We start from the raw sequence: 16,147 nt of genomic DNA on the forward strand, positions 1-16,147 counted from the left end.
GAAGAAGAACTGGCAGCTATATTCACTGATCGTGGATTGATGATTAAACATAAGGAATTGTCTCTTGAAGCCTTTTGGATTTCTATAAAAGAAGAATATGTGTCAATATCTAAAAAAGCTTTGAACATTTTACTACAATTTTCAACATCATATTTATGTGAATTAGGATTTTCTACCCTCACCACAATTAAGTGTAAAAAGAGAGGAACTCTTTAATGTATTGACGAGGAAATGAGAGTTTGCCTTTCAAATATATACCCAAACATTGAAGCAATCGCTAGAATACATCAGGCTCATGTTTCTCATAAACACAAGAATGAATAAACTTAAGTTATGTTTCATTTTATTTTTTTTTTTATCGTATTATTTTTTTTTGTAATATTTGACTTAATTATTATAACATATTTCTCAGAAATTTGTATATAGTGCACCTACAATTATTTGTAGGATTTTAAATGTGCCCTGACTTCAAAAAGTTTGAGAACCACTGGTTTATAGACTAGAAGTGAATTAGAGAAGCCAACTACAAGAATATTTATTGTGAATTCTGGAACTTTGAACTTTGAGATCTATTTTTTTATAAATCGACAGAATATAGAGAACTGAGAGTTGAATGTTTGATACCTAGTGTATTATATCTATTCTGAGCACTAGAACTAAATCGATGTGTAGATGATATGAATTGTCTCATAGAATAGAGACAAGTTGTGATAGAAATACTTATCTCTTGAATAATAAGATCTAAGACTTTTGGCTTTAATCTTAAAACCTAACTAAATAGCTACCTGTATCTCAGAGATATTTTGGATTTGTTCAATCACATTATCTTGTTTAGAAAATTTATACTTAGATGTACTTGTTATATAACCCTGCATTAATTGTTTTGTTTTATTGAATTCAATTTGAAGTTTGTCTGATTTTCTTTCGTTGCACCTCTCACAAAAAAAATTTATCGGACCTAGCAGAAGCCTTAAAAGATATTAACCTCAGCCTGAAGAAAAGTGAGATTGCAAACGTTAGATGATGATTGATTCCTCTACAATATATAGACTAATCTGAATATAAGGTGGTGGAGGATAATATAAATTTGTTTATATTTGGATCAGTATCAATCAACATCTGACAAATAAAAATGGAATATCAAGAAATAAGAATAAGTTCAACTAACCAAATAAATGGACAAGTCAGCAAAATATTACGGCACAACACTTACCATTGCTGTTAACAAATATTCTTTCATAATTTCCCATGCACTAATGATATCCCGGCCTTCCAATTCCTCCCTCCATGAAACTTCCCCAAGTTGACGTCTAAGACTATTATGATCACCTGCCTTATAATTCCACATACGTTCCCGTCTCTTTGATACTCCTGCATATCTATTCATTTTCCAAGTCAAAACGATATGGTCACTCTCTCCAACTGGTGGGAGAAATGTCATCTCAGTTATTATCAACTCTTCTGATGCTATAACCAAATCCAAAACTCTTGAACCTCTTGTTCCCTCTATTCCTTCCAGTGGTACTGTACAGAGTAGAGTGCTGGATCACTGACAGACAAGAAAAGGACAGATTAAAAGGTTTTGAATCAAAGTGCTTAAGAAGAATTAATAGCATGAAGTGGACTGAAAAAAGACAAATGATAAAGTAATGGAAGAGTTGGGTTACACTGATAACATCCTAAATAGGCTACACAAAAGGCAGTTACAATGGTTTGGGCACATATCCAGGATGTGACAAGAAAGACTGACTTTTGTCTTTTATGAAAGGGTTGGGGTGGCCAAGGCAGAGGAAGACCGAGAAGAAGATGACATGAAGCCCTGAAGATCCATTGAGTCTCGAAACCCTTACAACAAATGGCAAGGCCTGAAGAGGACAGAACCCAAAGGATAATGTAGAAGACACACACATCAGCAAATTAGCTCAATGAGTTCAGGTCAAATAATTATTATGGAGGGGGGGGGGCTTCAACTCAGGAGACATAGTCATGTGAAAGGAAGGAATGGAATTTATACACTTACTAGAGATAATTACTTGAAGCAGGAAATGATGAAAGACTCAGCATAAGAGATTGTTGGATCTGTTTATAGAATCAGAAGACTTATCCATAACTAAGGTGGCTACATTGCCTCCAATTGAGGAGAGTGATAATGCATTCGTGACCTGGGAGTTAGTGAAACAGAATTTTCAGTTAAGAAGAGATATGTATTGAAATACAGCATAGGTGATTATGACAAGCTTAGGAGACTGCTTGAAGCAGTGCCATGACATAAAAATCTGCTAATGAGGGATGTTCAGGGTCCATGGGTTATTATTATTATTGCAAGCTACTCTGTGGAGTCCTTAGACTAATCGAGGGAGACCCTAAACATCATCCCAAGCACTATCCAACATCGGTGCAATATCTATCATACTTTGCTTTGAATTCATTCACAGTCATGGTACCTACAACAGATTCTGGCAACTTATTCCACTCATTCACCACTCCAAGCCAAAAGTCTAGTTTTAACACCATTGCTAACTACACTCTTGCTTAGTTTCCAAGGATGACCCCTAGTTCTCCCACCACCAGACCTGTTCTGAAAAATTTCTTCTGTATTAATCTTGTAAAAACCCTTCCATAATTTGTTTGTCTCAATCATATCATCCCTTTTCTGCCTGTCAACCAATTTCTCTAACCCACAGATCTTTCACCTGTTCTCATATGGTTCGTTCATAGTCTGCTACCATCCTGGTGACTCGCCTCTGGATCCTCTCCACCTCTACATCATCGCCAAGAAACCCAGGTGATCAGACGTGCATGCAGTAGTCAATTCATTGCCTCGATAAAGAGGAATAATAATTTGATTGTCTCTGTTCATCAAAGTAGTAACCAAGTAATCTGATCAGCTGCTGTAGCCACTTTTGCTATGTGCCCTCTAAACTTCCACTAAAACTCCCAGATCTCTGGCTTCATCAATTTCCTGGAGTACAGCTTCGTTAATGTGGTACACAGCTGGTAATCTTTTAATCCCAAAATGCATAAGCTTACACTTTGCCACGTTAAACTGATATCTATTTTCCTTTGCTCAAACAGCCAGTCTGTCTGAATCATCCTGCAAAATTTTAACATCATCTGTATTAACTATTGCTCTACTCAATTTTGCATGATCAGCGAATATTTGAATAGTTCGTCTTAGATCCTTTCCTGTATCGTTAATGAAGAAATTAAATAGTAACCACCCAAGAACACAGCCCTTTGCCACACCACTAGTCACAGACCTTCTATTCTCCATCAACCACCCTCTTATCCACTTCACCATATTTTTATCCATCTGTACATGCTGCAGTTTATTGATTAGAATTCATGTGATATCCTGTCAAAAGCACTTGCAAAGTCCAACAGTATCACTGTAAACCCAATGCTTTATCCAACTCAACTGTCACTGTATTATAAAATGAGCAAGTTACTGATGCATGCCCAACCTTCACAAAACCATGTTGCCTCCATACAGTATCCCATTTCTGTCTGTCTGTCTATTAATGCCTGTATTTTGCTGTTGACCAACTTTCTTCTTTAGTACCTTGACAACAACTCCTATTTTCCCCTCTTTTCATTCCCTTGGGACTCACCCAGAGCCGAGACAGATTAAACAGTGTGGTCAAAGGCACCACCTGTTCCCTAGCACCTTCACATAAAACTCGAACTGGTATACCATCTTATTTTTAACGGTATTAATAACACCAAACAAACTATTTTTTAAAAAGATGTTTTATTAACTGCTTATATTTCACTGAATTTTAAATCAGTACCATCAGAGCACAACCCAGCATGTATAGCCGACAGTGAGTAAGTGAAACAATACTATTGTAACAGACAAAAGATCTAAAGTCCTATTTTGCTGCCCTCTAATTAAAAAAAAAAAAAAAAAAATTACAGCTATGTGGGAGTTGCTCTTAAGATAACAGTTTCCAAAATTTTTGGCAAATTAATGCAACCACATTTGTTCAGGTTAGAATTCTTCATAGCCATGGCTGACTCAAAAAAATCAGGCAAGAAGTTGTTCTTTTAACTTCTAAATAGTACATTAGTTTTCTTCCATCTAATCCTGTGTGAAGGGGGTGTCCATAGTGTGATCTGCCAGTCCTGACTTGTCATAATAATGGTAGCATATTTATGTTCTTCCTGTCTGCCCATAGTAGGCCAAGTCACAAGGGACTTCATACACTCCAGGGTGTGCTAGAGGGTGAGGTTTATCCTTAGAGGAGTGGATCAGAGTTGCTAATTTAACATGAGGTTTGAACCTCATGTTACTTTCCTCCTCTACAACATTAAAGGGCACCAAAATAGGACTTTAGATATTTTGTCCATTGCAATTATATTGTTTCACTTACTCACTGCCATGTATACATGCTGTGTTGTGCTCTGATGATGCTGATTTGAAATTTAGTGAAATATAAGCAGTTAATAAAACATCTTTTTATAAAAACAGTTTGTTTGGTGATGTTAATACCATTAAAAGTGAGTCATGAATAACCGTCAACACCTAAGCTTATCTGTTAGATGGTACACCATCTAATCCCATAGCTGTATTCATATCAAGGTTCTGTGATATGCTATGCAACTACAATCCATTTACTTCAGTTTCCATATAAGCCTCTGCCTCTCTTGTTACTATGATATCTCTATCAGGGTGATATACTCTTGCAAAGTGTTCATTTAGTAATTCTACTATTTTGCCTGATTCAGTTGCCTCCAAACCATCATCATTGATTAAAATCATTCTGCCATGAACGTTCTTCCTTTTACTTTCAACATACCGAAAAAACTATTTAGGATTATATTTGACTTGCACTGCTAATTTCCTTTCATACTCTGCTTTTGCCCCTCTTACTGCACTGGTACCCTTCTAGCCTTTGCTTTGTACTGCTCATGTGCCTGCTGGTCACCTTTCTCTTTGAATTCCTTCCACCAATTTTTCTTATTTTATAGCTCCAAGTTAATGATGGCATTCATCCATTTAACTCTCACTTTATTTATTCTCTCTACTCTAGATATGCAGTCTGCTATTATTACTTGTAAACACTCCTTTACTACTTCCCATGCACTATCAATGCTCAGCTTTGCAGTTTCACATGCCGTGGCACTGATCCAAGCAATCTCCTAAGTTTGTCATACTACCAGTCCTGTAATTCCTCATATATCCCTCTTAACTGAAAATTCCACACATTTATCACTTCCAGGAAACAGCTGCTGTTCTCACCACTTGGTGGCAACGTGGTTATATTGGTTATAGGCAGATTTTCTGATGCATTTACTGGATCTTGCACTCTCAAACCTCTTGTATTCCTTGACATTCTGTCTGAGGTAATTATTCCTTAGTAACTGCATAAATTTCATTTCTTTCCCCCATGTGTCTTCTCCTTGTTCCACTCTAAGTTCCCATAGTTGAAATCTCTCATAATAATTACCCACTCTCCAGTTACTGAGCTTATTTGCTGATGCATACTATCCCCATCATCATTTCCATCCTCTTGTTATAGAAGCATCTAACTGTATATTTTGTTCTGCTGGCCTCTATCTCACACCAGATAGCCTCGAATGTGCTATTTTCACTAGTTGAACTTCTACTCTCTTTGGTTGTAGTTCATTGGCTATCATCAATAACACCACCCCCATTCTTCTCTCTCTCTCTTCTCCCTAAGCACACTGTATCCTTCACATTCTATCCCATTAACTATATCATCTTCTGTCAGCCATATCTCACTCAATGCTAATAACCTTTGTTCAGGATGAACTGACCAATGCCAAAAATTCCTCCCGTTGTTCCTAATGCTCGTGGTATTAGTCAGGAGCACATGTGCATGAGTACATAAAGTGCAAAAACCCCTTAAGCCCACTGCTATCCTGATGCTTTATACTAACTATCCCCCTTAAGTCAGTACCACTGGTTTGTTACCAGTAATACTAACTTAAGCATTTTATGCATATTCTTACACTCAACTTCCTCACTGATATTTGCATACCCACTCAACAACTTCCTTCCTAAAAGCTCTACTTTCCCTGATTTTGCACATCTACTTTAACTTCATTCAACATCACTTTTTTTCAGGGCTGAACTCCAAATCCATTCAGATGCAAATCATCCTTTTTGTATAAGACCTTTTTCTTGTCAAACACACTGCACACATCCACACATGAGTATGGGCCAAATCAAGAGGAATCTGCTTCCTGCAGATTCCTCTTGACTTGACAGAAGTAGTAATATGAAACATGAGCTGCAAAAAAAATGAAAATTTTGTGGAGCATATATAAGGAGAAAAAATGATCAACTAGCTCATGAACAGTCGGGATCAGGCAAGAAAGATAAGTTAAGAAAGGCAAAATCAGATTATGAGAAGAAATTGGAAAAGCCCACCAAAGGAAATCCCAAAGAGTTCTGTTGTTATGTTACAAGCAGGAGGAAGAATGACTATGGAAGAATAACTTTAATGGGTGCTGATGGTGGAGTAGTCACAGAAGTAAACGAAATAGTTGTTCTACTTAGTGATCACTTTGTAAGGGTATATCATCCAGGTGAGAATATTGCTGTGGCAGAGATGACAGTAACTGATGTGAGAACAGAGGTTAGTGTATGTGCTTAGAATATTGCAGAATCTCAATGCGATTACACCCATATGCAATATCAGTTCGTGTTTTTACAAGAATGCTCCTGGCAATGTCTCTTATTGGGCTGTTTAATTTAAGTGTAAGTTCTGACAAGATCCAAAGGGAGTTGAAAGAGGGGAGTATAATAATTCCTTTGCATAGAAAATGACGTAAGTCTCTAGTTTCAAGTTATAGACCATAATTATATCTCAGAAATGGTGGTAAAAGAATTGAAAAAGTTGATCAAAAACAGAATTCAGTAATGGGTGAATAAGAATATGGTACTCTATTAGAGACAGCATGGTTTTGTGAAACACCAGTCATGTCTTAGAAATATGCTAACTTTTTGTTATTATAAAAAAAGAGCAACAGCTGAATTGGATAATGGGAATGGCCACACAATGATACTGCTGGAATTTTCAATGGTGTTTGACAGAATATCACATGGAACTCTGTTATGAAAACTTTAACAGAAGGGGGATGGATATGAAACTGTTGATATGGATACAAAGGTGACTGATGAACACATAACAGAAAGTAGTACGTGGAGGAGCAGAATCCAGGAGAAAGCACCAGTGGTGTGACACAGGGCTCTGTTCTGGGACCACTGCTGTTTAATTTGTACATAAAAAAAGGAGAATCAAGGTGATGGAGAGAGCTTGCAGGATGATTTAAATAGGTTGACAGTATGGCCAAACACAATGGATGTCAATTTAATGTGGAAAAGTGTGAAGTTATGTATTTTAGGAGAAAAAGATTACAAGCTGTGTACCACATTGAAGGAACTGTACTGCAGGAAACTGATGAGGCCAGGAATTTCGTAGTAGATAGAAAGTTGAAGTTTAGAGGGCATATTGCTAAGCCAGGGGAGCTCATAGGATTACTTGGTTACCGAAGAACGCACTAACAAGCTGACACAGTGCTTCACCTGTTAATGGTTTCAAGGAGAGTAAGAAAGATAGTTATTGTGTTGATAGTTTGGGTCTTCCATGATGAGTTTTGGAACTCAATGGATGTGCCCATGTAATAATAGTAATATTTAGTTTTGTTTGGTGTTGTAATACCATTAAAATTAAAATAAGTAATGAATAACATCCAACCCCTATCGGCTCAATACACAATGATATTTTGCAATATTCTAAGTACCTCCACTTCACCTAAATTATTCCCAAACTGTCCCCCTGTCATCTGTCAATCTTCACCTGGATGATAAATCCCTTCAAAGTACCATATTTTTCTGTGTATAAGACGAACCCTACTTTTTCGAACCCAAAATTAAGAAATCAATATTTTAAAAATAAAACAGAACACATTTGATATTTTTTTAAATATTCAAAGTGTATTTAGTAATTAGGTAATATTTTTAAGATACATACTAAGAAATTATGCATCACTGTCAGTTCCTGGCATATAATTTTCTTCAGCATTCTTTATTTTCGGACATTTTTATGGGCTAGTGCTCAAAATATTGTTAATGCATTAACTTACCCTGGACGTATGAATGCTTTCATAGTTCTGATTGGTTTATTCAGAATCAGCTGTTAATGATGTCAATTGACAGAGTTAACAAAGGCTAGTGATTGGCAGAAGCCTGTTCGTGGAGACAAAGTACCGACAGTTTTGCCATGGCAACTGGGGGTCTCTTAATCAGTTACTCCCATGTATAAGACTACCCCCAATTTTTGATCTAAAAATTTTAGGAAAAAAGTATCGTCTTATACATGGAAAAATATGACAATCACTCAGTAATTCAAATATCCCTTCTCTCACCATCCTACTATCATCATTTATTAAAGCTATCCCTCCACAAAGATGCAGTCATATCTTTGATACGATTGCATATGTATTACTGTGTTCAGGTCTTGTCAAGAATGAGGAAGTGATGGAGAGGATCCATAGGTAAGTGAGCAAGATGATTAGTGTTCTGTGGAATGCTTCCTATAAGGATAGATTTAGTGTTTGTAGAAGTTGGTTAATAGTAAAAAAAAAAAAAAAAAAAAAAAAAAAAAAGCAGGGGTTACAAAACTTGGTGTTGTACTACCAAGTGGTTACTTACACTTGGATTTGCTGATAGTTTTTCGGTATGAAACTCATAGATCTTAGTCCTAGTTCTTAGAGTTTCGCTTACTGGCAGATAAACATCAAAGGATTTGTATCCCCTTCATTATTATTAAGGTTGCCAGAAAAATAGCCTTTTGGCTTTTATTCTATGTTATAATATACAGGCACACCTTTAAGGTATTTGTATAGTGAAGGTATGTAAGTTCTTTTCACTTAAACCTTGTTATCTTCCAAGTCTACCTACTCACTGATGAGATCTCAAAAAAGGTTGAAACCGGTGTGGGTAGTGACCTCTCCTCATAATATAATTACAGTATTACATCCCCTAGGGGCTGTGTTTTTACATTATGAGAAAATATCAAGGATAGTGAGGGAGCTTGCTCCACCTTTGATACGAGTTGCCTTGGTGTTGTACTACCAAGTGGTTACTTACACTTGGATTTGCCGATAGTTTTTTGGTATGAAACTCATAGATCTTAGTCCTAGTTCTTAGAGTTTCGCTTACTGGCAGATAAACGTCAAAGGATTTGTATCCCCTTCATTATTATTAAGGTTGCCAGAAAAATAGCCTTTTGGCTTTTATTCTATACTTTAAAAAGTCTGTTGCAGTTTAATTTAAATATTTAAAGTTAAAAGCACAGACTGATTGGCTGCATGAGTAGTTTATCTTCTAACTGTTGCAGGCCAAGGATAGAAATCCCATCATCCGCATGGATGTTCATGGAATGTCTTTAGGTGGCCATAAGAACAAATTTCCATTGTGCTTATGGAAAGTCTCAAGTGGCTGAAAAAAATTTCCATGTTTTATCTTTAGAAAAAAGGTTTTGCATGTAGTAATGTTCTGTTAGGTTTACGTCTTTTTTGTGCGTGTGCATGGGTGGGTGGGATTCACATTAAATCAAAATATATGTGTATGCACATACGCTCTTATTATTATTATTATCAGACCTCCAGGAAGTCAGGGACTCATCACTGGAGACCATAACATCACCCGCATTAGCTGTCATATCTTCTCTTAAACTCGTTCATGCTAGATGCACTCATGGTTCTATGAGAGAAAAAATCTGGCTCTTATCTGTTTCTTAACTGCACACAAATTGAACTTCCATAGATGTCCCATTGTCACTCTTCACCTTCCATATGATGAAATATTTTATGAACTAATATCCTATAACATCCTCTCAAAGGTTTATAGACCTCCATCATATCATACCTCTTTTGTCTGTCTGACAGTGTTTGCAGTCCACATGCTCTTGATCTGTCATAATCTACATTCATAATCCCAATATCTTCTTTGCTGTCTTTTCACAGCTTCTTTATTATTGTTTGCTCACACTTCAAGTCTATTCAAATTCAAACTGAAGATCTCTTGTCAATCCCATTCCAATATTAATGCATAGATTAATATTGGAATGGGTCCAAGGACCATTGTTGTTTAACAATGGTCAAAGTACCATTGTTGTTTAATCTATTAGGGCACACCACTGGTTACCTTAAAGCTGAAAGATGCATATCCCCCATATAGCATTTTCTGATACTTTTCTGTCATCCATTCACTTATTCAAGCCAATAGTTTATATTTCAATCCCATATTCTCTAGTTTATGCAGCAGCCTTTCCTGTTGTATCCTATCAAATGCCTTGGCAAAGTCCAATAGTAGTATAGTGTATTAATTTCAACTCAACTATAACATATAACATCATTTTAAAATATAAGTAACTTGCTCAGACATGACCTCCCTTTGGTAAACCTATGCTGTTCCTTGCAAAGTATATATTGTTTTGTCCACCTGTTTCTGTATTTGAGTTCTTAATTTTTTTTAGAATACATTATAAAGTGATTATTTTTAAAAATAATCACTTTATAATGTAATAAAAAATAAAATAAAATATATGTAATCTAGGTTCTTGTTTACTGATCAAACAAAAATAAGTAGTTCTGGAGGCGATATGTCTATGGCTCAAATAATCATCTCTCTGCATTCTGCAGTTGAAGAAGAATATGGATTTATGACAACTCGTCTTTACAGAGTACTACGACCTAAGCCAGGTGGGATTTATTATTATTATTATTTGTTCAGTTAAGATACTTGACAAAGTTTTAATATGTGTTAACAGTAAGTAAATAAAATTAACTATAATCTCATATTATTGCTGTTATTTCATTCATATTAATTTTAATGTAGATTCTCGTAGACAGGCTTATACGTTGGTTATGCATTTCTAAATCATTTAGGGAATTGAACAACGTATATATAGGGTGACGTAATAGGGTGACAGCTTCTATTTTTGAAGACTGGTTTGGTCACCACTTGTTATTATTGTTGTTATTGTTCCAGGCAACTCCAAGGAGTCGACAGACTCATCGAGGGAGGCCCTAACATCATGTCAAGAACAACTATTCAACATTCACACAGTATCTATCATACCTTGCCTTGAACTCATTCATGGTCGTAGCACCCACAACAGACTCTGGAAGCTTATTCCACTCATTTACCACTCTCCAAGTAAAGAACCTAGCTCTAACACCCTTGTCAACCACGCTCTTGCCCAGCTTCCATGCATGGCCCCTAGTCCTCCCACCATCAGTCATATTTTCAAAAATATCTTCTGGATCAATCTTATAGAAACCCTTCAGTAATTTGAATGTCTCAATCACATCACCCCCCCTTGCCTATCGTCCAATCTCTGCAACCCACAAATCTTCAACCTATTCTCATGAGGTTCATTCCACAGACCTTCTATCATCTCGGTCACTCGTCTCTGGATCCTCTCCACTTCCTCCCCATCACGAAGAAACCCTGGTGCCCGTAACTGGGCACAGTAGTCCAGATGGGGTCTTATCAAGGCTCGATACAGAGGAACAACAACTTGTTTGTCTCTGCATGTTAAAGTATTTTTCAGAAGCCAAGTGATTTGATGAGCTGATTTAGTCACTTTTGCAATGTGTCCCCTAAACTTCAATTCCCTATCCACCAACACTCCCAAATCCCTGAACTCATCAATCTCCTGGAGTACGGTTCCACCAATGCGATATACTGCTGCTATTCTTTTCACCCCAAAGTGCATACACTTTGCCACATTAAATTGACATCCATTTTTCCTAGCCCAGTCCTCCAAACTATCCAAATCATCCTGTAAAATTTTGACATCCTGTGCACTCACAATTGCTCTACCCAATTTTGCATCATCAGCAAACAAGTGAACACTTTCTCTCAAATCCTTTCCTATATCATTGATGAACAAATTGAAAAGCAGTGGTCCAAGAACAGAGCCCTGCGGCACACCACTAGTCACAAGCCGTCTTTTAGACTCCACTCCTGCATAAACCACTCTCTGGTATCTCTCCTTCAACCACCCTCCTATCCATCTCACCAACCCTATATCTATCCCCATCTGCTCCAGTTTACTGATTAGGGTTCCATGTGGTATCCTGTCAAAGGCCTTGGAAAGGTCCAGTAGTATCACTGTAAACCCATTACCCCTATCCATTTCAGCCGTCAGTGTGTTATAAAATGTGAACAAGTTACTGAGGCATGATCTACCCATCACAAAACCATGTTGTCCCCCATACAATATCCCATTTTCATCTATCCAATCCTGTATTCTTTTCTTGACTAATTTCTCCAAGACCTTGACAATGATTCCTGATAAGCTAATCGGTCGGTAATTTACAACAGCAGTCTTGGAACCACCTTTATGCAGTTTAACTATTTTTCCCTCTTTCCACCCCCTCTGGACTAACCCAGACCCGAGACTCAAATTAAACAAAATGGTCAAGGGTACTGACAATTCTTTAGCTGCTTCTCATACGACACGAGCTGGTATACCATCCAATCCCATCGATGTATTGACATTGAGGTTATGCAATAGACTACTCACCTCCACTTCATTCACCACAATTCCCGTATAATCTACTGGTTCATTCATTTCTGTAATCACCACCTGGATGATATATACTTGCAAAGTGCTCACTCAGTAACTCAACTATATCAACTGATTCAGTTACCTCCCTACCATCGGCATTCTTTAAAATCATTCTGCCATGTACATTTTTCCTTTTACTTGCTACATATCTAAAAAACTGTTTAGGATTCTCTTTAGCTTGCATGACCAATGTTCTTTCGTAATCCTTTTTTGCTTTTCTTACCACACTCGTTACCCTTCTGGCCTGCGCTTTATACTGTTCATGTGCCTGATGGTCACCTTTCTCCTTAAATTCCCTCCATAGTTGTTTCTTTTTTTGCAGCTCAAGCTTAATGGTGTTATTCATCGATTTAATCCCTACTTGATTTATTATTCGGACTCTAGGTATACAGTCAGCCATTGCTTCATGCAAACACTTCTTAACTGCCTCCCTTGCACTATCAACTTCTAGTCCTTGCAGTTGTACATGCCATGGCACTGAACCAATCAAACTCCTAAGCTTGTCATACTTTCCAGCCCAATAATTCCACATGTACCCTGTCTTAATTGAAAATTCCACACCTTTAGTCACCTCCCAAGTCAAGACCCTGTGATCACTCTCACCAATTGGTGGCAATGTGATCATATTTGTCACAGCCAAATCCTCAGATGTAATTACTAGGTCAAGCACTCTCTGACCCCTAGTATTTTCCATTACATGCTGTCGCAGATAGTTATCCCTTAATAACTGCATAAAATCCAATTTCTTCCTCCTGTGTGTCCTCTCCTCACTCCAATCAATGCGACCATAGTTGAAATATCCCATAATAATTACCCTCCTTCCACTCATTTCTTCTATTTGCTTGTGCATACTGTCACCACCATCTTTTCCATCACCTGGTCTATAGCAGCACCCAATTGTATATTTAGTTCTGCTAGCCACAATCTCACACCAAATGGTCTCAAATGTGCTCTTTTCTCTATCCTGCAATTCAACTTCTATTCTTCTTGGCTGTAGCTCATCAGCTATCATCAACAATACTCCTCCCCCCATTTTCTTCTCCCTGTCATTCCTGAACACACTATACCCATCACATTCAATCCCACTAGTTATATCATCTACAATCAGCCATGTTTCACTAATACCAATAACCTGTGGTCTGGAAGTGCCAACCATGGCCAAAAACTCTTCCTTCTTGTTCCTAATACTCCTAGCATTAGTGTACATGAATTTTAGACCCCCATTAGCCCCAACCCTACCTTGATGCCTTATATTAACTATCCCACTCTGATTTGTTGTCCTTATTCGCTCGGGCATATTATATTCATTCATACATTCAACTGCCTCCCTAAGGACTATATATACCCTCCCCGCTTAATAAATCTAGTTTCCCTGAATTTGGAGATCCACTACATTCAGCAACACTTTCTCAAGTCTCTTTACACCGTAATCATTCAAATGCAAGCCATCCATCTTATATAGATCCTTTCGCCCATCGAACTCACTCCACACATCCACAAATTCCACACCACTCGTCATACATAACCCACGCATAAAGTCATTCGCAATTATGACCCTCCTTTTAAACATTTCACTGTCATACCGTGGCAAAAGACTAATCATTCTAACTCTCTCACTTTTCTTTTGCTACCTCAAACAATTCATTCAGGTCTTCTATCATTTCTATTTTATCTGTTTTCAAATCATTCGTACCTGCCACAACAATCATTTCTTTCACCCTTTCCTTTTGCTCTCTAATAGACTCAGTTACATCCTTTATGGTCGCACCAGGTTGGTACGATTTTGTCAAATCCTCTACTAACACACCTCGTACTAACGAGTCTCCATACAGCACTCTATCCTTCATTTTGTTCATGTTCACACTCATATGCCTATTTTTCCTGTCATACTTTTTATTATCGGTTGGTTCATTCAGTCGACGTTTGCTCATACGCTCTAGCTGCTGTTTTGCCCTTTGTATCGCACCATTCAAAAACACGATCTCACTCATTGCATCTATCTCATCTTTTTTATTCTCTGTAAAACCATTAATACTATCATTCACACTCTCACAATTCTCTGGTACAACCTCGCCGTTTCTTGTCATATCCCTATTTTCTTCATTCTGAAGTTTGACAAAAATATCACACTCACGATCCGAAATACACTTCAATTCCTCATTCCCCCTACATTTTCTACACACATTCACTCCTTTATTATCATCTAACCACACTCTGACCGTACTCCGCAAAGCGTACATTTCGCAGATAGTACACTGAATCATCTCCTTTACATTACCGTTCTTGAAAGAAGATGGCGAACTATCATTACTGGCCTCCATTTTCCTTCGTAGTTGAGCCATACTAGTAACATATTTTATCAAATTATAACTTATAAACACCAATCTCACAAAAAACACAAACAGACGCACTAAGATACGCAAGGCAAACAAAACTATGCAATATTAAAGTAAATTTATCAACGATAACTGAAAATAAAGCTTATCTTATATGGAGTTTTCACGAACACTACACACTACTAATCCCTCTAGCGGCGACTTCCCGACACAGATTATGTTATAAAACACTTTAGTACACTAACTACACTAATAAAACTACAATAATATACTATAATTACACAATTAAATCTAACAAAATATTAATAAATCAACAAAAATCACAAATCTTTCAGGAGCTCTCCTACAGTACGTCCTTTCACCAGCTAGCCTCGACAACATGGTACCCACAACAGACTCTAGCAACCCATTCCACTCATTCATCACTTTCTAAGCAAAAAAACTTGGTTCTCACACCCTTGCTAACTGACTCTTCTCAATTTCCAGGGTTGATCCCTAGTTCCCCCCACCCCCATATCTGTACAGAAAAATTTCCTCTATATAAATACCTAAGGTAAGGAAGGATAAGGAGTTAGATGGATGAGTAATATAATTAAGCATGATCTGCAGAAAAAGAAAATGATGTGGAGGATATATAAGGAGAAAGGTGGCCAGCCAATTCATGAACAGTACAAGACTCAGGCAAGAAAGGTGACCAGCATGGTAAGGAAGGCAAAATCAGATTACAAGAAGAATCTAGCCAAGCAGTCCAGTGGAAATCCCAAACAGTTCTTTCATTATGTAGCAAGTAAGAGGAAGAATGACAATGGAAGATTAACCTTAATGTGTGCTGATAGTGACAAGGTGACAGAAGCAGATAAAATAGTTGAGCAACTGAGTGACCACTTTGCAAGGGCATATCATCCAAGTGAAGTTAACAGCTGTTATATATTTGACAGAGAGACTGATGTGGGAACAGAGGTGGATGAATTGGAGGTTCTTGGGATATTGCAGAATCTCAGTGTAAATACAACTGTGGAATTGGATGAGATATCAGCTCAAGTTTTGTGAAAATGTTCAAGGAAACTGGCAATGCCTCCTACTAGGCTCTTCAATTTAAGTCTCAGCTCTGGTAGAGCTCCAAGGAAGTGGAAAGAGGACAAAATAATTCCCTTACATAAGGGAAGTTCTAAGACTGCAGTAGCAAATTATAGAGAA

The 16,147-nt window shown here is 37.4% G+C and overlaps 1 protein-coding gene across 2 annotated transcripts in view; it reads left to right on the plus strand.

Annotated features, from left to right (window-relative positions):
* The window catches only part of Arms (Ankyrin repeat-rich membrane spanning), a 640,210-nt gene that overhangs the window by 375,176 nt on the left and 248,887 nt on the right, over positions 1 to 16,147 (plus strand). For both annotated transcript variants that reach the window (XM_090402051.1, XM_090402052.1), the window contains one exon: positions 10,592 to 10,737. In XM_090402051.1, the coding sequence (XP_090258177.1) occupies positions 10,592 to 10,737 (146 nt within the window). The remainder of the gene's footprint in view (positions 1 to 10,591; positions 10,738 to 16,147) is intronic.

The sequence above is a fragment of the Typopeltis vanoorti genome, chromosome 12 (assembly GCF_054136105.1).
Source record: "Typopeltis vanoorti isolate ZY-2024b chromosome 12, IOZ_Tvanoo_1.0, whole genome shotgun sequence".
Classification (NCBI taxonomy): domain Eukaryota; kingdom Metazoa; phylum Arthropoda; class Arachnida; order Uropygi; family Thelyphonidae; genus Typopeltis; species Typopeltis vanoorti.